At 35.1% G+C, this 26339-nt stretch overlaps 1 protein-coding gene across 1 annotated transcript in view; it reads right to left on the reverse strand.

Annotated features, from left to right (window-relative positions):
* The window catches only part of STPG2 (sperm tail PG-rich repeat containing 2), a 547712-nt gene that overhangs the window by 485312 nt on the left and 36061 nt on the right, over window positions 1–26339 (reverse strand). Inside the window, exon 5 of the mRNA XM_078002688.1 lies at window positions 24565–24676. Within this exon, the coding sequence (XP_077858814.1) occupies window positions 24565–24676 (112 nt within the window). The remainder of the gene's footprint in view (window positions 1–24564; window positions 24677–26339) is intronic.

Consider the following 26339-nt stretch of genomic DNA (forward strand, 5'->3'; position numbering starts at 1 on the left):
TCACAATTCATGTGAACACATGCACCAAATATACATACGATACACATATATACTACATGTATGTGTAGCAGGCTATCAACAAGGGAGGCCCATCCCAAATGATAAATGGAGTTGGAAACATTGAAAAAATAAGCTGATATGTTTGTACTTTTCAAAAAAAAAAAATCAAGGTGAAGTGCCAAGTTCAGTGGGGTGATATAAGCCCATCTTCAAAACATGCAGCCAGTGATATAAGCCCATCTTCAAAACATGCAGCCAGCAGTGCACTAAAAGGGACTCAACATGTTTACACAATTCATGATCTCCATTCTGACTCCTTGCCTAAGCCACTTCTTATTATGTTTACCAACCAATTATTGATTTTCCTAAATACTAAACTATTCCCTCACTTTCCTACTAATAATCTAACCTTATTCCTCAGACTCAATAATCAGCTTCTACCTTTGAACTTTCCCCTCTATTCTTATCTAAATTTTAGATGCTGCATTGGGCACTTTTATGTCTTTGTCCTGCCTCTCAAAGCTGCTGCCCTCTACCATGACCTTTCAGCTCTGACAGCAGGAAAAAATAAATGATTGCAAAACTTCCAGATAAGAGAATCAACTGAAAGGAAAGGTATTCTGTGAGGTTCAAGTCGTCTGGAGGCTAACCAAGGGTGTTGACACAGAATTAAGTGTTCTAGATTAAAAGCAAATACTTCAATTTTTTAAAGGAACTACTATACTGATTTATCTGTGAGGTCAGTTTGGAATATCAGTGTGTGCTGAGCCCTCCTCCTGATAGTAATCCCAGGCTGACAACTACTTCTAAGTCAGAAGATATGGTGTATTTTTTCCTAATACAAGGTAGTCATTGTCCATTTTCCATTTCTAGATGCATGAGGCAAGGGAAAATAAGAGATAAAAGCTAATGGGGTTCTCTTGTGAAAAAATTATCAATCTTTCTTCAAAACAAATTTAAAAAAAAAAACTGGTGGAAGACCATTATTTGAAGAATCCCAGAATAAGCAATGGAAATAACCATGAGAATTTCCTGGATAGCTTTGATTCAGCTTTACAAGAACTATTATTCTGACATGGCATCAGATTTTATTGAAAGTTAAAGACGTGGCTAAACACTTAATTTTGCTTAGAGGCATGACTTGTGTTCATGGGTCAAGGTTCCCCATATCTTTGCCAGCAGGACCAGATTCTCTGTCTTAAAAGTCAGTATTTTCAATCTTTGAAAACATTTCAGTCTTGAGGATGGCTAGAATCCTGCAAACTCCTCTAATGCATAACACTGAGATAAAGGAGACTGAGTAGGGATTAAAGCTTGAGTTTTATAAACTTAGCAAAGGAAGCAAAAAGAAAGTATTAATTAGTTCAGCCCAAGACTGATAAGCAGGGCCATGACAAATAGTTTAGTTCAACAGAGGCTATGATAAAAGTTTAAGTGCAGTAAATACTAAAAGCCCTTACCAAGAAATACAAGAATTAAATATTAAGAACTGAGAAGCATTGTCTCATAGGAATAAGCAAGTTTATGAGAAAGTTATGAAGACAGTCAGACATCCTTACCAATATATTTCCAACCCACCAATGAGGTCACTTGAACCCAGTGCAAACCCCATGCAACTATGTTCTACTCTAGTGCCTCAGGGAATTTCTCTAGGCCTTTATTTTGAAACTACTTCCTATATTAAGAGACACTCACCTCATGACAGCACTCAAGCCAGGATACATCTCGGTTTAGTCCTACCCCACTTTATAACCCCTACACAGATGGAGCACCTCAAGACCTTGTTTATTTTAAAGGAAGTATGAGAAAACTACTGCCACAGACAGGAGACCCAGAGCTAGAGCATTTCTTACCTGGACTATTAAAGAAATGTGTACCTGGTCGCTTTTCTTCCCATCTTTCCCATATGCAGGTACACCTTTTTTTTTTTTTTGAGATGGAGTCTCACTCTGTCACCCAGGCTGGAGTGCAGTGGCACCATCTCCACTCACTGCAAGCTCCGCCTCCCGGGTTCACGCCATTCTCCTGCCTCAGCCTCCCGAGTAGCTGCAACTACAGGCGCGTGCCACCACACCCGGCTAATTTTTTTTTTTTTTTTTTTTTTGTATTTTTACTAGAGACGGGGTTTCATTGTGTTAGCCGGAATAGTCTCGATCTCCTGACCTCGCGATCCGCCTGCCTTGGCTTCCCAATGTGCTGGGATTACAGGCTTGAGCCACCGCGCCCAGCCGGTTCACTCTTAATACATCAAACATTTCCTAAATAACAAATCTAATCATGCCACTCTCTTGATAAACTCTTCATTGACTCCCTTTTGCCAGTGCAGTAAAGCACAAAGACCTTACATTGGCACGCAAAGCCCTTCTACTACAATCCAAATGGTATTCTAAATAAATGTACTCCATCTGTATTGCCACTATTGCCATAATCTTCTACTTTAGATCTCTCCTTTCTAGTGTCCTTATAGTATAAATATCATGTTTCTCTTCTATGTAAAACCCCTTATTGTCCTAAGAATAAGATCAAAACTTCTTATCAAGACCTATGAAGCCCTATTTTGGCCTCTGTCTACCTCCCAATATCCTCCCGTACCTTCTCCTTCACTTCTTCTTCTCCTTCACCCCACTTCCACCGGCCTTCTCTCAAGACCTTAATCAGTCCCATCTCAGAAAACTAACACATGTAATAATGGTTCTTAAACACTAAAATTCTGAAAAACAAATAGAGATCTTCTGTGAATTTAAATTCTGATGAAAAGATAACTTTGGAATTCACTACTAAATAAGAAATTAGGTATATCAGAATTAATTTTTTCCAAATAATTGGAATATCACATTGATATAAATTTCCCTTTAGTGTAAATAGGCCAACCAAATCTTTGGTGGAGCTTAACCCTTTCATACATAAAAATTCTTGGAAAATATGAAAACACCATTATAATGGGGAAAATATCCAAGATTGACAAGCAGAAAAAGACTGTATAAAAATAGTGCCAAAAAGAAAGTGTTTATAGGTTATCCAACCCAAATTTCTATCAGATTTATCAATGCATTCTTCAAATATACAATTATATTAATATTGGACTATTCTAAGAAGAGGGGATACGACAGTGAACAAACTATGAAAAATAAAAATCTATGCCTTCTCGCCACTTATATTCTATACATATCATACAATTTACATACAGCACAAATGTAATTTGCAAACAATATGAGTTTTGACAGATTCATAATTTCTATTACCATCACCGTAATGAAGATATAGAACGTGAATATCACCTCAAAAGTTTCGTTGTGCCAATTCTCAGACAATTCTTCCACAGGTAATCTTTTTTCTTTTTTGTTTTTAAAACTGTCTTACTCTGTTGCCCAGACTGACATACAGTGGCAGGAGCACAGCTCACTGCAGCCTTGAACTCTTGGGTGGCTCGAGCAATCCTCCTCTCTCAGCCTCCCAAGCAGCTGAGACTACAGGTATGAGCCAACCCACCCAGCTCTTTTCTTGTTGTTTGCTTTTTTGTTTGCAGAGGCCGGGTCTTGAACTCCTGGGCTCAAGCAATCCTCCTGCTTCAGTCTCCCAAAGTGCCGAATTACAGGCATGAATTATCATGCCTGCCCTGTTTTCTGCTATTATGAATTTGTCTTTTTTAGAGTTTTATATGAATGAAATCATACAGTATTTTTAATGTCTGATTTATTTTGCTCGAGTATATTTTTGAGATTTGCCATGTGGTTTTATGAATGAGTCATTCCACAGGTAGTTCTTTGTAGTGCTAAATAGTATTACATTGTACGAATATCCCACAATTTGTTTATCCATTCCCCTACTGATTAACATTTGGGTTGTTTTCAGTTTGGGGAAATAGTCATCATAACAAATAAAGCTGCTATGAAAATATTTGTATAAGTATTTGGTGAACATATATTTTCATTTCTGTTACATATTTAGGAGTGAAATTGTGATACAACACAGTATGTATATTTTAACTTTAACTGTCCAAATTTTTCCAGAGCAAGTTTATTATTTTACATTCCCATAAGAAATGTATGAAGAGTTCTAGTTGCTACATATTGCTATGAGTATTTGTTATTTCCAGTCTCTTTTACTTCAGCTGTTTAAATGTGGGTGCCTTGGTATGTCATTGTCATTTTCGTTTGCATGTTCCTAATGACAAACGGTTTACAGCAACTTTTATTGTGCTTATTTGTCATTCTTATGTCTTCTTTTATAAAGTGCCAGTTCAAATATTTGCTCATTTTTAATGAGTTCTTAGTCATCATATTGAGTTATAAGAATCCTTTATTATTCTAGATACAATTATTTTGTCAGATAGATATGTTGCAATATTGTCTCCCAGTCTTGGCTAGACTTTTCATTATCTTAACAATGACTCACTGAGCATTTTGAGTATTCAATTTTGATGAAGTCCATTTTATCAATTTTTTTCCTTTTATGGTTCATGCTTTTTGTACCCTATTTAAATAACACTTTCTTACCCCAAAATTGTACAGATTATCTCCAATATTTTTCCTTTCAAAAGTTTCATAGATCTATGACCCATTTTTAATTAATTTTTTTGTGTGGGATGAAGTATGTTTTAAGGTTTGGTTTGGTTTGGTTTGGTTTGGTTGGGATATCCAGTTGTTCTGGCACTATTTGTTGCAAAGTCTTTCCATCCTCTTTGAATTATTTTGGTACCTTTGTCAAAAATCAATTAACCGGTATGTGTGCATCTATTTCTATACTCTCTAACCTTTACTGTCTATATGTTTATCCTAATACTAATAATACACTGTCTTGATTATCTGATTGATTATAAATCTTGAAATCAAGTAGTATAAATCTGCCACCTTTCCATATTAATATTACAATCAGTTTATTTCTGCAAAAAACCTCTGCTAGGAATTTGATTGGGTTGATACTATTACATTGAATCCGTAGATTAATTTGGAAAGAACTGACAACTTAATAGTATTGCATCTGTCAATCCATAAACATATGGCATATATCTCAACTTTTTTAGATCTTTTCAGAATCCTCTCAGCAATGTTTTATACTTTTCCCGTACAGGTATTGCTCATATTTTGATAAATGTATTCCTAAGTATTTTATGTTTTGAGGTGCTACTTTAAATGGTGTTTTAATTTTATTTTTCCATTACTAGAATATTGAAATGAATTTATTTTTCTATGTTAACCTCATATTGTGTGACCTTCTTATACTCACTTATTAGTTCTGGTAGCTTTTATCTAAGCAATCATATGTTATTTCATTAAATCAAAAAAGGAATCCAAGGAAATGAGTCTATAATATGGGTTTTACAAGAGTATTAAAACTATCACATCCATACATATTGATCAAGCCTAATCAGTAGTTATCACAGTCCTCATGTTCCTTTTATAAATATTTTGTTCTAGTATAAAGATGAAACAGTTTTGTGTTAAGGTAGGCAATGGCTCAGATGAACGCATAAAAAAATTTAAAACTGAAAGAATTTAAATGTATCACCTGGACTCAGTTAAGTTAAATGAATGCATATCAGTGGAGTACAATCCAAAAGAAAGGCATTATATGTACCATTAATTTAAACTTGGTATATTTGCAGAATTATAGAAAATATAAATTATTGAATAAAGTAGTAAGCATTATCACTATAATATATACTAAAGTATGCACATTTGCATTGGTTGAAATTAATTCTCACAAGCTATAAGATAATCTTCATTTCACAGAAGAGCCTTATAATAGTTAAGTAATTTGCCCAAGGGCCCACAGCTAGGTAAAATTAGAGCAGAACTCAAACCAAAATCCGACTTCCATAAAGTCCGTGTCATAGTTTTTCAGTGCTGATGACTTTAAATAAAAAAGAAGAAGAAAAATATTTTTTAAAAATACACAATAGCAAGAAAGCACTTTCTGCTTTATATATATATATATATATATATATATATATATATATAAATGTACATATAATAACATTTAGAAAATTTTAAACACCTATAACTCCACCAAAAAAAAATTTCATTTTTAAAAGAAAATAATTAAATATAGGTCTCAATCACTATCTAAATACTCGCTACCCGAATCCAAATATTTAAATAATGATTTGCCAAACATCTTATCCAAAATTTAATATACAAATAGAAACCTGCTATAATGAATCTACAGATGCATGCCAGCAAAAAAAAAAAAAAAAATGTGCCCTGCACAAATCTAAGCAGGAAATATAAAGTAGTTTGCAGTCTTATCTCAACCGTTGTCTTGATGATATTGCCACTGGTTTTGTTTAAAGTATAGTGCATTATTGCAATCATCTTATCATATTTCTTCCTCCTCCCATTCCTTCCCTGCTCCCCAGGCTTAGCACCTCATTGTTCTGCCAAATGACTAAGGATACAACCAACCCAAACAATCTAGATACTTTCACTATCTATAACATACTATTTTGTTGTTTACTTACATTATAGAATTTTTTTGCAAATTACAAAATAATATCTGATATAGAACAGTATCATTGTCAACAGCATACAAACATACTAATGAGCTCAATAAACATTTTTGAAAAATTAAATAACATGTCTTAAATAGCTTTCAGAAATCCTTGGGTGATTGTTATACAGACGTAAAAGAGCATTTTATTTAAGAAATCAACCTAGAATCTTGCATGGGCTGGCTATATTATTATCATCTCATTTAAGATAATAGATTACAGGTTCCTGCTACCCAAAAATATGCTATCCAACATGCTTTCAAGAATGCATTAAATTTGAACAACAAGAGAGTTCTGTAAAATGAACAACTATCAGAATAAATAACCTAAAAACTTCACGTTTTCCTGCTTAAGAATAACTAATATAATTTACATAGAATCTGTACATCTCCAGCTTCTATTAAAAGCCCTCCATTATTTCTTTAATCAGGGTTCTCAGTACTCACCAAGACGGTCTCACTAGCCAACCATATTAGTCTGCCAGCTACACGTTATGTTTTCTACTTCTACTCAAAATGCCCTCATCCAGTATCTCCATCAATCCAATATTTTCTTTAAAATTCAGATCAATATAATTTTATTCCTTAATTAAATAATTCTTTTAATCCATCTTGTGTTTGTGATTTAAAATTAATAAGCCCTAATCCCTGACCCCAAGAATGGAATGATGTGGTGGCAGAAACAGACATGGAAATAGACCATGATAATATAACACCATAAATGCCATGACTGGAATATATGTAGAATACTAGCAGTTGAATCTCAAAGAATGAGCAGGAATCAGCCACCTGACAAGGGGGCATTTGAGATCAAAGACTGGCTTATGCAGAGGGAGAGGGACAGGATGAGGGAAACAATGCTAAGTTCAGGAAACTGAAGATAGTTCAATATGACTAAAATGTAGGATGCATACAGAAAAACTGTGAAACAAGAAGTTGGGGAGATAATTAAGGGTCAGATTACAATAGCTTAGTATTTCATGATAAGAAGTATTCTCTGACTAAAGCCTATCTCACTCAGTATAGCCCTATATTTCATATATATGTTCTTTTTAACCCTTAGAGATTTAAGTCATTCATTCATTCACCAAATGTTTAAAGGAGACACTATGTATTTTTTCTAATTGTTTCCTGTATGTGATGTATGTCTCCAATTAGATGACAAATAAAAACAAAGTTTCTTTTTAACTTCTAAAACCCTAATACAACTAGTGTAATGCTGAACAAAATACTCACTTCAATAAATGCTTCTTGAATTGAAAAAATAATAATTTAATTATTATCAAGTTATTTAAAATCAAAAACCTAGATTTTATTTTGGCAGTATTCCTAAATTAGCAAAAGGTAAACAACACATGTAGAAAATTATACTGGTAAGGACTATAAAATCTCTCCTTTAGGGGGGGAAAAAAAAAAAAAAACTCCAGCCATTCAAGAGCTTATTCTCTGCCTTCCATCTCAGGCAAGCTCTCTGAAAGAGTGAGCTGTCTGTATTCATAGGATTCTCTTCTCTACCCTCCATCCATTCTTCAACCTAGTCCAGGGCTTTGCTAAAGTAACCAATGATCTTGAAATTCTGCAAAGTTCATTGGATGCTTCTGGATCCCACGTTTTTTGTTTTGTTTTGTTTGTTGTTGTTGTTGTTGTTTTGTTTTGTCTTGTTTTGTTTTTTGAGACGGAGTCTCGCTCCGTCACCCAGGCTGGAGTGCAGTGGTGCGATCTTGGCTCACTGCAAGCTCTGCCTCCCAGGTTCATGCCATTCTCCTGCCTCAGCCTCCCAAGCAGTTGGGACCACAGGTGCCCACCACCACGCTTTTATTAACTAACCCAAGATATTAACATATAAAACAGGTAGTAACAACTCTCTTGAAATTCAACCTCCTTTGGTTCCCATAGCCTTGTAATATAATTTGAAGTCTGGTAATGCAATGCTTCCAGATTTGTTATTTTTGCTTAGTATTGCTTTGGCTATGCAGGCTCTTTTTTTGTTCCATATGAATTTCAGAATTGTTTACCCTAGCTCTGTGAAGAATGATGATGGTATTTTGATGGGAATTGCACTGAATCTCTGGATTACTTTGGGCAGCATGGTTATTTTCACGATATTGATTCTTCCCAACCATGAGCATGGGATGTGTTTCCATTTGTTTGTGTCATCTATTAATCCTGTCACTTTTAATCCTTCTTCTTTATTTCTTTCTTATGTCCCCCTTCCTCCACTTACCATTACATATCCCAGATTAAGTCCCTAATCCCTGTAGATTGTGTAATGTAATACAAAGGTTGTTTCCTAACTCTCCAGTTGAGATCCTTCTCAATTTTCTGACTGCCTTCAAGACACTTATGCCTATATAATAGATGCTAAAAATAATCTGATTCTCCAGTGCTACACACACACGCACACGCACGCACACAAAATGTCACATGCTTCTTATATTCTCTCTCTATCCAAATCTCCATATCATTATTCACCTGGTATTCTAAGCAAAAAATCTAACAGTCATCATCAATACTTCTTTCTCATTCATCCTCCCAGATCAAATTAATCACTAGATAAAATCAATGTTAACACCTAAGTATTTGTCACTTTCCCCTCATTTTCAGTCTCATTTAACTATTTTAATACAGGCATTCACTATGTGAACAACTATGCATTACCTCATGATTTCCCTCTCTCTCTCTAATATCGATCCCATCCATTTGCCTCACAATTACCTGTTTTAACTTTCTGAGATTACAAATCTGTTCACGAATCAACTGCTTAAAATGTTTACTGGCCCATAATCTCCTATAGATACAAATACAAGTTGCTTTCTCACACCTTCATGGATTTACAAATCCTCATTGCCTGGAATGTTGTACTCCATCTGACAAACAGCTACTTGTCCTTCAAAATATAACTCAAACACACTTCAGAATCCTTTCCTGATTTCTATCAATCCCCAAGCAAAATCAATGCCTTTCTCCTTTTAAGTCTCATTCACTTTATTTGTATCTTACTGTATAATTGTTTAGGTATTTGTATCTTCCATTAAGGAATGTGAACTCCTTGATTCAAGAAGCTTTGCCCTATTCATCATCTTTCTATCCACAGCATATAAAAGGTATTCAATTAATTGTTCATTAAATGAGTAATAATATATATCATTTACTGAGTATTAACAAATGTCAGACACTGTGTTAAGCATTGTGTGTATATACATATATATTCAGACGTCGTTGGGTTCTCACAGTAACGTTTTTGTAGAGTATTATTATTCATATTTTAGAGACTTAAAAGGAAGAATATTGAGGCTTAGAATAGCAAAATATCACACACCTAGTATGTGATGGAGCAAGAAGTTGAATGCAGTGTGATTCCAAAATCTGAATTCTTTACCACTAAACCATAAATAAACACAAAAGGCTTTATTTATTTTATACAGATCTTAAAATTTTACCATGAATGAGTATGACTTCGGTACATAAAACTCACTCACTGTAGTACAAACTATTTTACAATAAGACTTCAAGACATAAGGTGCTCTCTCAAAAGATACTGAATCATTGTTTAAGTATAACTAAATACTTTGAATCTCTTCTTCACTCATTCTCTCACATACAATTTTGTCCATTTATCTTTTAATAATTCAACCCTTTCCTTCCATCTTTATTGATACTTTTTTCACCCCTTTAAAACCCATAGTTTAAAAATTGAAAAACTTGCCTTAGAAAATGGGAAAAGTGAGCAATCAGTATTTGAGATACAGTAACTATAACATGAACAACTAATTTAGGTTTGGGGGGGAAAGCATGTTTAATTAGGTGCAAGTCTTCTTAAGTCTCTGTTCACCCTCAAAACCAAGGCCACTACCACATATTACTAACAGTAATAAATTGCCAAGTGCCTGTTATAAAACCAAGTAACCAGATAATTTAATAAATATTAAAGCCTAGCAATGATAAGGAAGAAAGTAAAAATGTTCGCATCAAAAATAATGGAATAATCCACCCATTAAAGAAAAAAACACAAAAAGTTTTAAATTATTTCTGCCTTTCATGTCCTTATTATTAACCTGTTTAGCATAATTTTACTTATTTGAAACTAAAACTTTCTATTTAAGATCTATGATATTAGTAAATTATTTTATGTAAACTTATACTAACCAAGAGAATAACCTAGTTTATAAATAACATATTTTAATATAACTTTTAAAAGTCTAATAATTTTGACAAATTTATATAGATGAATAGAAATAACTTAGTTTGCAACCAGAATTTAAATAATATTTTTAAATAGTTCCAAGGTATTTTCATTTGGCAGAACTGCCAAAAGAACTCAAATTTCCAATTTAGGATTTGCTCAAATGAACTTCAAGGCAAATTTTCATATCTTGCCACAAAATTTTTAGGCATTTGTTTTAACGAATTTGAGAAATCAGTGAATAAATAAGGTGTTATGTCTATAAAGATTCAAAGTATTGGCGCCACCTAGTGAAACTGTACTCAGTGATTTGAACTAATACGAAGCTAATACAGCAAGTTCATATATTCTGTATTACCAAATTAAAGAACTTCAATAGAAACAATTACTAAATGTTTTTGCATAGTAAAGATGTATCTTAAAGACTTTATTAATATTAAGAAAGATACTAAAAAATTTTTCATTACCAAAGGCAAGACATTCCTGAGTGAACTATTCAGGTCGCATAAAAGTTAACATCCGTGTTTTTTAATAGGAATTCTCAGTAAATTATAATGTAATGAATATTCAAAAGATATATTAAAGCAATACTACATGTACAAATTAAGAAAATTCAAGGACAGTTATGATTTTAAAAACTCACATTCATTAAAATATTATATTCATATTATTACATATTTTGTTGCAATATCAGAAAATGCTTAAATCCAAAGATACTATAGGAGGGGGAGAAAGATGATGGAACAGAAGCCTACACCATTCATCCCTCCTGCTGGAACACAAAATTTTAACAACTATCTACATGAAGAAAAGCACCATCACAAACACCAAAACCCAGGTGGCAAACACAGTACCTGGTTATGACTTCATAATGCTAAAAGAGGCATTGACGAAGGCAGGGGATATAGTCTTGAATCATCGATATCACTCCTTCCCCATCCCCCGACTGTGGCCATGCAGCACAGAGAGAGAATCAGTGCATTTTGGAAAGGCAAAGCACAGCAACTGGGGGACTTTACATTGAACTTGGTGCTGCCCTGTCACAGTGGAGAATAAAGCCATGTTGAGCTCAGCCAGCAACCATGCAGTGAAGGAGCATTTGGACTAGCCCTAGCCAGAGGGGAATCACCCATCCCAATGGCTGGAACTAGAGTTTCTCAGGAAGTACATTTATAAAGAAAATTTATAAATTTAAAAAAGGTAAACTTGAAAGACAGTCTAGGACAGAAGGACTGCAATTTCTAGGCAACTCACAGTAGTAGACTGGGTTTAGAGCCAGGAAACTAGGATAGCACAGAACCTAGGGAGACACCAGCTGGTGCAGCTAAAGGAGAGCTTGTGCCATGCCTCCTACAATCCCAGGCAGTACAGCTTATAGCAATGAAAGTGACTCCTTCCTTCTGCTTAAGGAGAGTGAAGAGTAAAGAGGATTTTCTCTGGATAGAGTATTGAACAGAGTTGTGAAGCCTCCATTCCAGGCCCCAGCTTCTGAATGATATATCTAGACACATCCTGGGCCAAAAGGGAACCTGCTGTCTTGAAACGAAGGCATGATTCATCACCTGCTGACTAAAGAGCTCTTGGGCCCTGAATAATCAGCAGTGATAACTAGGGAGTTTGCCATGTGCCTTGGGTTCTGAAATATCTGCTGGGCTTCAGCGATAACCTAGCACATTCCCAGCTGTGGTGGCTACAGTGAAAGACTCATTCTGTTTTTACAAAGCAGAGGGAAAAGCAAAGGGGACTTTGTCTCGCACCCTAGGTACCAACTCAACCACAGTGGAGTAGAGCAACAAGCAGGATTTTGGGGTCCCCGAGTCCAGGCCTAGGCTCTTGGACAGTATTTCTGGACATGCCTTGGGCCAGAAGGGAGCCCACTGACCTGAAGGGTAAGTCCCAGGCCAGGCAGCATTCATCACAAACTGCCAGAAGAGCCCTTGGGCTTTAAGTGAACATTGGCAGTGGCCTAGCAGAACTCCTTACCCCCAACCCCCTATGGACCAGTGGTGGTAGTGGGCACAGGGAGAGGCTCCTCTGCCTGTGGAAAGGGGAGTGAAGATCAAGAAGGACTTCATGTTATAGATTAAGTGCTAGCTTAGCCACAGTAGAATAGAACATCAGGTAAATTCCCAAACACTAAATTACAGTGTTATACTTAACTAAGTATATAGTTGTTTATGCTTGTTAAAATAAGCTTATACTTGATTAAGTATAAAGATCAAATGATGAACCAATCAAAAATAACAACTACAAGACATAGGTAGTACAATAGGACATAAGGAAAAACAACAAAAAGTTAAAAAACAGATGAAGTTAAAGTGTAGTTTTTTATTAGTTTCTTTCTGCATGCTCCTTGCTTATGTAATTAGTATTACATCAGTTTAAACTAATGGGTTATAAGATAGTATTTGGAAGCCTCATTGTAGCCTCAAATCAAAAAACATACAACATATAAGCAAAATACTAAAGCATTCCACCAGAGAAAATCACCTCCACTAAAAGGAAGACAGGAAGGCATGCAAAAAAGGAAGAGAAGACCACAAAAAAAAGGAAACAAATAACAAAATGGCAGATGTCAGTCCTTACTTATCAATAATAATATTGAATGTAAATGGACTAAACTCTCCAATTAAAAGACATAGAGTGGCTGAACAGATGTTTTTAAAGAAAAAACAGATGTTAAAAAAAAAAAACGATGCTATCCTGCCTACAAGAAACACACTTCACCTATAAAGATGCACAGAGACTGAAAGCAAAAGAATGGAAAAAGACACACCATGCCAATGGAAACCAAAAAAGAGCAAGGTAGCTATACTTATATCAGTCAACACGGATTCCAAAACAAAAACTGTAAGAAGAGACAAAGAAGGTTATTATATAATGACAAAGGGGTCAGTTTAGCAAAAAGATAAAATGATTATAAATAGATATGTACCCAACATGGGAGAACACAGATATATAAAGCAAATATTATAAGAGCTAAAGAAAAGACATACCCCAATACAATAACAGCTGGAGACGTCAACACTCCACTTTCAGCACTGGACCAGATCTCCCAAAGAGAAAAGCCATAAAGAAACATCAAACTTAATCTGCACTATAGAACAAGTGGACCTAGAGATATTTACAGAACATTTCACTCAATGCAGAATACACATTCTTCTCCTCAGCACATAGATCATTCTCAAGAATAGATTATATGTTAGTCCACAAAAAGTCTTTAAAAATTCAAAAAATGAAATCATATCAAGTATCTTCTCTGACCACAATGGAATAAAACTAGAAATAAGTAACAAGAGGAATTTTGGAAACTATGCAAACACATGGAAATTAAGCAATATGCTCCTTAATGATCAGTGGGTCAATGAAGAAATTAAGAAGAAATTTTAAAAATATCTTGAAATGGGCTGGGCAGGGTGGCTCACACCTGTAATCCCAGCACTTTGGGAGGCCAAGGTGGGAGGACTGCTTGAGCCCAGAAGTTTAAGACCAGCCTGGGCAACATGGGGAGACTTCATCTCTACAAAAATATAAAAACAATTAGCCAGGCATGGCAGCACATACCTGTAGTCCCAGCTACTCAGGAAGCTGAGGTGGGAGGATCACCTGAGTCCAAGAAGTCAAGGCTGCAGTGAGCCATGATTATGCCACTACATTCCAGCCTGGGTAACAGGAGTGAAACCCTATCTCAAAAAAAAGAAAAAAAAAATCTTGAAACAAATGATAACGGAAATACAACATACCAAAACCTATGAGATACAGCAAAAGCATTAAGAAGAGGAAAGTTTATAGCAATAAGCACCTATACCAAAAAGTAGAAAAATTTCAGATAAAGAACCTAATGATGCATCTTCAAGAATTAAAATGGCAAGAGCAAACCAAACCCAAAATTAGTAAAAGAAAAGAAATAATAAAGATCAGAGCAGAAGTAAATAAATTTGAAATGAAGAAAACAATACAAAAGATTAATGAAACGAAAAATGGTTTTTTGAAAAGATAAACAAATTGACAAACCTTTAGCCAGACTATGAAAAAGAGAAGATCCAAATAAATAAAATCAGAGGTAAAAAAGAAAATTCAAAGATCATTCAAAGGAATGAATTTGCAGAAAAATCTGGAAGAAATGAATAAATTCCTAGACATATACAACCTACCAAGGCTGACCCATGAAGAAATCCAAAACCTGAACGGAACAATAACAAGATCAAAGCCATAATAAAAAGTATCTCAGTAAAGAAAAGCGTGGGACCTGATGGCTTCACTGCTGAATTCTACCAAACATTAAAAGAAGAACTAATATCAATCCTACTCAAACTATTCCAAAAAAATAGAAAAGAAGAGATTACTTCCAAACTCATTCTATGAAGCCAGTATTACCCTGATACCAAAATCAGACAAGGACATATCAAAAACACAAAACTATCCCTGATGGTCAATATCCCTGATGAACACAGATGCAAAAATCCTCAATAAATACTATCAAACCATATTGAACAATATATTTAAAAGATCATTCATCATAATCAAGTGGGATTTATCCTAGGGATGCAAGAATGGTTCAACATATGCAAATCAATCCATGTGATACCTCATAGCAACAGAATGAAAGACAAAAACTATACAGTCATTTCAATTGATGCTGAAAAACCATTTGATAAAGTTCAACATACTTTCCTGATAAAAACAAAACTCAACATAGTAAAAGCCGTATATGACAGACCCTCAGTCAATATCATACTGAATAGGAAAAACTGGAAGTCTTTCCTCTAAGACATGGAACATGACAAGGAAGTCCACTTTCACCACTGTTACTCAACATAGTACTAGAAGTCTTAGCTACAGAAATCAGACAAGAGAAAGAAATAAAAGGCATCCAAATTGGAAAGGAAGAAGTTAAACTATCCTTGTGTGCAGATGATATGATCTTATATTTTGGAAAACCTAAAGACTCCACAAAAAAATGACTTGAACTGATAAATTCAGTAAAGTTGCAGGATACAAAATCAACATATAAAAATCAGTAGCATTTCTATATGCCAACAGTGAACAATCTGAAAAAGAAATCAAAAAAAGTAATCCCACTTACAATAGGCACAAATAAAACTGAATACCTAAGAATTAACTTAACCAAAGAAGTGAAAGACCTCTGCAATGAAAGCTACAAAACACTGATGAAAGAAATTGACGTGGACACCAAAAGATGGAAAGATATTCCTTGTTCATGGATTGGAAGAATACTGTTAAAATACCCATGATACCCAAAGCAATCTACAGATCCAATGCAATCCCTATCAAGATACCAATAACATTCTTCACAGAAAAAACAAACAAAAAAAAAAACTAAAATGTATATGGAATCACAAAAGACCCTAATAACTAAAGTTATCCTAAGCAAAAAAAACAAAACTGGAAGAATCACATTACCTAACTTCAATATTACAGAGTTACAGTAACCAAAACACCATGGTGCTGGCATAAAAACAGACATATAGACTAAGGAAACAGAATAGAGAACCCAGAAAAAAACCCACACACCTACAGTGAACTCATTTTTGACTAAGGTGCTAAGAACATACATTGGGGAAAAAGCAGTCTCTTCAACAAGTAGTGCTGGGAAAACTGGATATGCACATCCAGAAGGATGAAACTAGACCTCTCTCTCTTGCCTTACACAAAAATCAAATCAAAACGGATTAAGACTTAAATCTATGACTCCAAAGTATGAAACTACTAAAAGAAAACACTGGAGAAACTCTCCAGGACATTGGACTGGGCAAAGATTTCCTGAGTAATACCCCACAAGCACAGGTAACCAAAGCAAAAATGTACAAATGGTATCACATCAAGTTAAAAAGATTTCTGCACAGCAAAGGAAACAATTATCAAAGTGAAGAAACAGCCCACAGAATGGGAGAAAATGCTTGCAAACTACCCATCTGACAAGGGATCCATAATGAGAACATATAAGGAGCTCAAACAACCCTGCAGGGAAAAAATCCAATAATCCAATTCAAAAATGGGCGAAAGATTTCAATAGATAGTTCCCAAAAGAAGAAATACAAATGGCAGCAACATATGAAAAGGTAATCAACATCATTGATCATCAGAGAAATCCAAATCAAAACTACAGTGAGATATTATCTCATCCTAGTCAAAATGCCTTTTATCTAAAAGTCAGGCAATAACAAATGCTGGTGGCGATGTAGAGAAAAGGAAACCCTTGTACACGTATGGTGGGAATGTAAATTAGTGCACCACTATGAAGAAGAGTTTAGAGGTTCCTCAAAAAAAAAAAAAAAAAAAAAAACTGAAAATAGAGCTACCATATAAACCAGCAATCCCACTGCTACATATATAGCCAAAATAAATGAAATCAATATACCAGAGAGATACACGCACTCCCATGTTTATGGCAGCACTCTTGACAGTAGCCAAGATTTGGGAGCAGTTTAAATATTCATCAATAGATGAATGGATAAAGAAAATATTCACAATAGAGAACTATTTAGCCATGCAAAAGAATGAGATTCTGTCATTTGCAACAACATGGATGGAAGTGGAGGTCATTATGTTAACTGAAATAAGCCAGGCACAGAAAGACAAACATCACATGTTCTCACTTATTTGTAAGATCTAAAAATCAAAGCAACTGACCTCTTATAGATAGATCGTAGAAGGATGAATACCAGATGCTGGGATGGCCAGGGGATGAGGCTCATGGGGAGGTGGGGATGGTTACTGGGTACAAAAAATAAACCAAAAGAATGAATAAGACCCACTATTTGATAGCACAATAGGGTGATTAGAGTCAATAATAGCTTAATTATACATTTCAAAATAACTTAAAGAATATAATTTGAGGCCGGGCGCGGTGGCTCAAGCCTGTAATCCCAGCACTTTGGGAGGCCGAGGCGGGTGGATCACGAGGTCAGGAGATCGAGACTATCCTGGCTAACATGGTGAAACCCCGTCTCTACTAAAAATACAAAAAAACTAGCCGGGCGTGGTGGCGGGCGCCTGTAGTCTCAGCTACTTGGGAGGCTGAGGCGGGAGAATGGCGTGAACCTGGGAGGCGGAGCTTGCAGTGGGCCGAGATCACGCCACTGCACTCCAGCCTGGGAGACACAGCGAGACTTCGTCTCAAAAAAAAAAAAAAAAAAAAAAAAGAATATAATTTGAGGGCCAGGCGCGGTGGCTCATGACTGTAATCCCAGCACTTTGGGAGGCCGAGACAGGCGGATCACGAGGTCAGGAGATTGAGACTACCCTGGTTAACACGGTGAAACCCCGTCTCTACTAAAAATACAAAAAAATTAGACAGGCGTGGTGGCAGGTGCCTGTAGTCCCAGCTACTCGGGAGGCTGAGGCAGGAGAATGGCGTGAACCGGCAGGCAGAGCTTGCAGTGAACCAAGATTGCACCACTGCACTCCATCAAGCCTAGATGACGGAGCGAGACTCCATCTCAAAAAAAATAAAAAGAAAAAGAATATAATTTGATTGTGTAACTCAAAGGATAAGTGCTTAAGGGATGGATAACCCATTCTCTGAGATGTGCTTATTTCACATTGCATGCCTGTATCAAAACATCTCAGGTACCCCATAAAAATATATATATACCTACTATGTACCTGCAAAATTTTAAAATAAAAATAAATTCTAAAAAAAATTTTAAATATTTTTACATACCTAGTATGTAATAGCACAACAAGGGGACTATAGTCAATAACAACTGGCCTGTACATTTTAAAATTACAAAGAGCATAATTGGATTGTCTATAACACAAAGAATAAACACTTAAGGAGATGGACACCCAATTTTCCATGATGTGATTACTACACACTGCATGCCTATACCAAAATAGCTCATGTACCTATAAATATATCTACCAATGTACCCATAAAAATTTCAAATTAAAAACATATACAAAAAATGAAGATACCATAGCACTTTTTAAATTATTTTACTACTTTAAAATTTATACTGCTTAGGCAATGGGATAAGTACAAAGAAAGGAAAAAACAAGAATTATTTCTCTACATTCCAAATTTTATACAAAACTGCCTATTTCTCAGATCTGTAATTAATTCATTCAGAAAGCATTACTAAACATAAGTACCTCACTTCACTATATGTTTTAAAAAGAGAATGTAAGATACTTGTCCTCTAAGAACTATGGTTTAATTGAGGATGTAAGATAAATATATCAAAAACATTCCATATACAAGAAATATTATTATTCAAATTAATCGTAAGTTCAGACAAAAACACCATTAAGCATTATAAGGGTCAATACAACCTGGAAATCTGAAATCTTGAGAAACAAGAGAAAGAGGAATGGGTTCAATATAAGCAAAGAGCATTCCAAGACAATTTCAAGGACTTACTACCTATAACTCATTTTTATGTACCATCTATTGTAAGGGTGCATCTGCTGAACTTAAAGAGCCAAGAAATGGAGTGAAGCTATTAAGCCTATCACACACCAAATTTACCAGCCTTCCCAAGTTATATCTTTTTTTCCTTTTTTTTTTTTTTTGAGACAGAGCCTTGCTCTGTTGCCCAGGCTGGAGTGCAATGGAGAAAATCTTGGCTCACTGCAACCTCCACCTCGCAGGTTCAAGTGATTCTCGTACCTCAGCCTCCTGAGTATCTGGGATTACAGGCACATGCCGCCAGCTGAGCTAATTTTTGTATTTTTAGTAGCGATGAGGTTTCACCATATTGGCCAGGCTGGTCTCGAACTCGTGACCTCAAGCAATCTGCCCACCTTGGCCTCCCAAAGTGCTGGGATTACAGTCGTGAGCCACTGCACCCCGCCTCCTTCAGCTGCTCTTAATGTGCAGGAGAGGTACTCCAAAGTGTTGTTTCCCTTGGACCTTTAAACCTGGTTCTTTCTTCTTGCCCCTTTTCCCATCCCTGAGACCCCACATTAAGACATTTCTCCAGTTGGCCTACCAGATTTTTTCTTTGTTCATAGCAGCTATTGAAAATTCTGCAGCACTTTACCACTGAAATCCCTTCCCATATCCTCATTTCTATTCAGCTGCATTTGGCAGCTAAGACTATGAAAGAGATACAGAATAACAGACAATTTCCAGAAGTCATAAAAAGTTAGGGATCGAGCATCAAAGCAAAAGAAGAAAGCACCATGAGAGAGATATTTTTCCCATGCATTTTCTCTCCTTGCCTAGAGAAAGATCCCGTGAGTAAGGGAGTTGGAAGAAAAGCAAAAGATTCAAACACAGTAATTTGAGAATGGGCCCTAAGTTTTATACTTGCCCATCTCAAGGCTAAGTGCTAAGTTGAGAGGTGTGAAGGAGTGATCTATCCAAAATAGGCTTGTGATTCTGAGAAAAAAACAAAAGAGCTTGAGCCTCATTTTCTAGGTAGCAGCCAGAAAAGTGGCAAGTCATGAGAATCATCCCACCTTAAACACAGCCCAGTACAATGCAAGAGCAGCAGAGTAGCAATTCCTGCAAGAGCTTTCTAAACAGAACTAAAAAAATGTTTTACAGTTCCCTTATCACCTGATTACAAATTTAATCTCCAATTCAGCTACCTATAGACAGAAAACACTCAAGATTTTGTGGCCACTAGGAACAATCTCTTCTCTATGACATTGAACTCTAACATTTACCCTTAGTGACCATAATCTCCTATCCTTTCACCTCTTGTGCTCCCTTCTCTCCTACCTACCTTCTGTTGACTCTCATTTTTATCTCTCAATTCTCAGTTCTTCCCTGTTCTTACAAGCCATGAATCCCCTTATGATTTCTTTATCTCCCCCACTTAGCCTGGATTCCAAGATTAGCCATACTGGCCTCGGAAACCCTGATTCTCTCAAACCCTTGCCGCTTAACCATACTTATAGCTCCAACCTCTGGCGATGCTTAGCCATACAATACAGGTTTCTACACTTGCGCTCTTATTGTCAATAATGAGCTTGTGCTAACCACTATAAAATGGGACCTTTTTCTTCCACCTGCAACTATTTTGTTTATCTTAACTATTTGTCACATTCCTTATGATTCATTATGATATACATTCCATTCTTCTCAATTACTGAATACCTACCTCCCTCACCTCTGAAGAGGACTTCATTGAATACATCACCAAAACAACATAGTTCATTGAAATAAAATTACTTGATCTCCTATACGCCTCTATATTTGTCTTTAGGGATCTGCAAACTATGGCCTCTAACTCACATCCAGCTAGTCGCTTTTGTAAATGAAAGTTTTACTGGATTACTATTTATCCATATATTGTCCATGGCTCCTTTTGTGCTACAACAGCAGTTGACTAGTTGTAAAAGAGATTATATGGCCCATGAATTCTAAATATTTAATACCTGCCCCTTTATAGAAAAATCTTTCTAATCCCTGATCTATTTCATCATCCATTCTTTCTTCCTTTTCGTAAAAAAGAGGTATTTCTGTTCGTCTTTAATATAAACTAGCTGTTTATACCTTGCGTCCCTTTGATCATCTGCTCCTGAACCTTACTCTATTAATTATCTCATTTATGCATTTCTGTAGCTCCTCTATTCCCACTGGATCCTTCAACTATTCTAACAATATGCTCCCTGCAAAATTAAAATGTCTCTCATTCTGTTATCTTTTCAATCGACCATCTGATTTTTCTTCTTCCCTTTACCATCAAAGTTCTGGTGGTAGAAGGTGGTAGAGGCATTGAATATTATATATAATATTGTAATATAATATATAACATATATATAAATATTAATATGACATATAACAATATAACAATGTATATTAATATGGAATATATCATGTAATATATTAACATGTAATATAATATATAACAAATAATTATATATATTATATATTCAATGTTTCTATTGTCTGGCCCCATTTCCCTCATTCCATGGAACCTAACTTATCTGCTACCAAAACTGTTCTCTCAATACTCACAATAATTAAAATACTTACTCTCTCAATACCTTTTGTTAACTAAATACAAAGCCTTGTTCTTGTCCTGCATTCCTCTCCATTATTTCTTCTTTTAAACAGTTATTTCAACTTCATTATCTTTTTAAATAACATGTTCATTATAAAACAATAGAAAATTCAACTAAGCAGAAAAGATAAATAAAAGTCACCCATAACTTCACCAGTTTGAATTAAACAATATAAATATTTTACTATGACTAAATGTATATATATCTATTAATAGTAATCAAAATCATATTATGCATTTGCTTTTTATTTACTAATTTATCATGACCATCTGTCTATTAAAGTATTTCAGGGCCAGGAGCGGTGACTCACACTTATAATCCTAGCACTTTGGGAGGCTGAGGCAGGTGGATCATCTGAGGTCTGGAGTTTGAGACCAGCCTGACCAACATGGAGAAACCCTGACTCTACTTAAAATACAAAATTAGCCAGGCATCGTGGTATACGCATGTAATCCCAGCTACTCAGGAGGCTGAGGCAGCAGAATCACTTGAACCCGGGAGGCAGAGGTTGCAGTGACCTGAGATCGTACCATTACACTCCAGCCTGGGCAACAAAAGCAAAACACCATCTAAAAAAAATAAAATAAATAAAAATAAAATCTCTATCATTGGTATCTACATTCCCTAACTCACTTCCTACTTCACTAATTATCTCTCCTCTAGCTCTTCTATCATGCCTCACTCCCAAAAATCTGTGTTCCTCCAGGATCTGTTCTTAATTTTCTTCTCATCTCTGTATTCTCTTCTGTAGCAACTTCATCACTTCAATTATCACCTTCATGAGTATAACTGCTAAATCAGTATCTCTACCCATAATTTGTATTACAAATTATATTTTCAAATTTCTACTGTGTGTTGGTAATTTTTCTCCAAATTCAATTGTCTAAAGCTGAACTCATATCTGCTCATCATAATGAGTAGCTTCTGTGATGACCACCTCTGCTAGTGACACAGTCATCCAATTCATCCACTTTTAAGTCGTCCCTGCCTTTTCCTACTTGCTTGCCTATACACACACACACACATGCACAATCAGTGTCAGCATTTAGTTGTATATATAACAAAACAATGAAAATTTAATGGTTCCATGTCAAAATAATCATGGGAAACTACCATTTAGCATTATATAAGCCAAAAAATTTGGAATTTAGGGAATGAATAAGGGTCCATCTTCCCTCATTGCCTGAAAATTTAAATTAAAATTTTTTACACCTTAGGAACAAATATTTGCTATGACAATAAAGCACTGAGAAAATGCTACATACAATAAAGCCCCTATATTTCAACCAGTTCACTCAATTTAATTCCTTATTCTTTATACTATGTATAAGGTAAAGAAATAAAAAGTGATTCTTCTAATTTTCTCTAGTTTTAAGATACTGTGATAGAAAAAGTCATTGAACAAATCTTCAATTTTAAGCAAAGCATTTATTTGATATTATACTAAATATGCAAAAATAACAATACTTTCCCATTTCTGCTTTAATTATAAATTCTCTTTGATACTTCAAAATTCTTATTTTATCAGACTTGTTTTCACAGAGTTGATTTTCAAAAGAAAGAGTCACATTACATTTAATAATAGATAAATAAGCCTCTGGGTAGGCTCACATTTTTTTAATTGTGTAATTCAAAGCATATATGTAATTAGAGATAAATTACCCTTATGTAAGGTCAAATTTAAACTGTATATGAGATCTCACTAGAAAGGAACACAGTAAGAAGCAATCAAATCTTCAGCTCTTTAGAACATTCACATCTTTCCCCACCTATTCCCCTAACACCCCAAGATATCTAGTATTACCACTGTTAAGGCAAATTAAATGTGGCCCAAGAAGGACTCTGTACTTCTGTACTGGAGTCCTTGTGGACAAACTGCAACCTAACTTAATAGGTAGACAAGACTGAAAACCTAACTTAGTAGTTTGCACCTGTAACAATGGCTGAGTCTTGGTCAATCCCAGCAGCCTTACTTCAACCACTCATACACTGTTGAGTGTTCAAATTGTGTTCAAATAACGCAAATGTCAAGCTATAACCAATCCAGTTGTTTCTGTATCTCACTTTCAATTTCTGTATGTCATTTCCCTTTTTTTGTCTATGAATTTATTCTGACCAAAAGGCATCCTTGGAGTCTCTCTGAATTTACTGTGATTCTGGGGACTGCCCAATTCACAAATCATTCATTGCTCAATCACACTCCTTTAAATTGGGCTAGAGTGTTTCTTTTAACAGATGGCGTCAGAAGCGGGGTCCAAAGTAGAGCTTCTAACGACCCCCAGGAGCACTGAGTGAACAAGCAAGGTAGCTACAAGGACCCTGCAAGGACCCACTTGTGCCCTTGATTCCTCAGAGAGGCTGAGGATTGTGGTAAGTTCTCTCTCCAAGTTCAGCGCTCCAAGGATTTGTGTTTTGAGCTCTCCGAGTTTCTTTGAGCAAGTTTATCTTCCAAATTGAGTTTGGAAGTTGTAACAGAAATGCAACTGGGTCCAGGATGGGATTTGATCCTATAATTAACAGGCTTGGATCCAGTTAGAGGCCTCTTACATCTGACTGGGTCAGAAAAAAAAAAAAAAAAAAACTGGTAGTAAATGTTAATATTGTAGGGATTGTAAAATTTGGCTTTTGAAAATTCACAGGGATTTTTGTGTTCTACCCTTTGTTTCATTTTTCTTGCATTTAAATAATTTAAAAAATCAACTTAGGAGTCATGAGTTCTTTGCAAGAAGGTTTTCAAGCGGAGACAGCAACCACTTGACAGAGATAATAAGTAGTTCCTTCTACAATATTCATTGAGTGACAATTAGCTATCAGGCACATTAGATCAAAGAGCACAGTAACCTTGTGATAATAGGATTCAATGATCTTAAAATTGGGAAAACATATGCAATAGCCACTTTTCAACTTACCTTTTTTTCCTCCTGTAATACTATTATTTCATATAGTCGTGGGACAAATGAGCAATAATTTTGTTGTTGATCTCTCTGGATGTTAACATTTTCATAATATGATGTCTTTTTCCTTTAGAAAATTCAAATAGAAATTAAGAGTTCTCAATTTTAAACCTATAAATATTTATGTAAGCAAAGAAGTTCTTTCTACAGCAACATGTGCTGGAATTAAAGTATGGAATAAGAAGATTATCTAGGTGTATTAGATCAATATATTCAAAATTCTGTAAAATGTATTTGTTTTGTTGGTTAGTTACGATTTTTTCCAATTCAGAACATTATTATAAACCTATCTGAATAATTATCACAAAAAGAAAATAAGATCTGGTATTTACATCGTGAATTGAAAAAAGAGCTAACACTAAAAAAAGTTTCCTGTGTATTTTATGTACCATTAAAAGTCTAAAATTCAAAATCCCTTGGTATTTCAATATTACCAAAATAAGAGGAAAATAGCCCTATGCTATTTATATCATACAATAATCAGAAAAGATCACTGTAAACAAAAAGGAAGTTTCTTTTCATTGAAATTCAGACAACCTCAAGAAAGAATCACAAACTAAATAAGCAGTAAGTAAGAGCCCCAGCTTTGAAGTTAGACAGCCTGATAAGATTCCAGCATTGCTACCTACTGCTACCTACTGGTTATATAACCTTATGCAAACTAACTTCTCTAAGCTTCAGATTCATCACTTAATGAATCTAGTGATTGGAATCTGGTAACTGGAAATAGTAATAACCAATTCTCAAGGTTGCATTGATTAAAGTAGATAATATATATAAGGTGGTTAATGCCATACATGGCTCATAATAAGCACACAATAACTGTTAGCTATTATTATTACAAGAATCACATTTAAACAGGCTATACAGACCACACTACTATTTTTTCTATTTCTTAAAGAGAATTTCAAAAAAAAAATCTGATACCCAATATTTCCAACAAACTATACTAAACATATGCGGATTAAAATATATATAATACAAAGTTATGTAATTGCTATTACTTTCTTCATTCAGCAGTGCTATGATATAATATGCATTTACCATCCCTGCTCACTGCTAAAGGCTCACTTCCTCACTGATTGTTATTTGCTAAAATCTCAACAAATAAACTTGCTTTCAAACCTCAAAAAGGTTTATGGATAAGAAATTTGTATATGGAATAGCAGAAATATCACATATCATTTAGGTCTGTATCTTTACCAAAAAGAGACCTATACACTTATCTTTCATTTAGAGCAACCAAATATCTCCACTTTTACACTGAATCAAGCCTCCCAGAATAATTCTGACTCACTAAATAAAACAAAAAGTGCAAGAAAGAAAAAAAAATAGAAAATGTCAACTGCCAGAAAGAACTAAGACAACTACAAGTAAAAGATACAGTGAAAGCAGCTAACTCAAAGAGCAAACAAATTACAAAAATGGTGAAATAACTGAAGCAGTCAGGAATGCAATCTATATTAACACATATCTTCAGGTAAAAGTTAAAACACAAATGAAAGAAGAGGAATAACAGGAGAAATAACAAAGATCAAATAAAGCAACAGCACAACAAATGGGGGTAGAATGAGAATGAGACAGGGTTAGGGAAGAAAACAGACTGGTAGGAAAAACCACCAAGCAGAATCAGTTAACACTACTTAGAGTCCCAGTTATGCCTGGGGTACTCAGTCAGAAGTATAATGAAATGGATGGAAAACAATCATCACAGAATGATACACATTTTA

The sequence above is a fragment of the Macaca mulatta genome, chromosome 5, assembly GCF_049350105.2.
Source record: "Macaca mulatta isolate MMU2019108-1 chromosome 5, T2T-MMU8v2.0, whole genome shotgun sequence".
Taxonomy (NCBI): Eukaryota; Metazoa; Chordata; class Mammalia; order Primates; family Cercopithecidae; genus Macaca; species Macaca mulatta.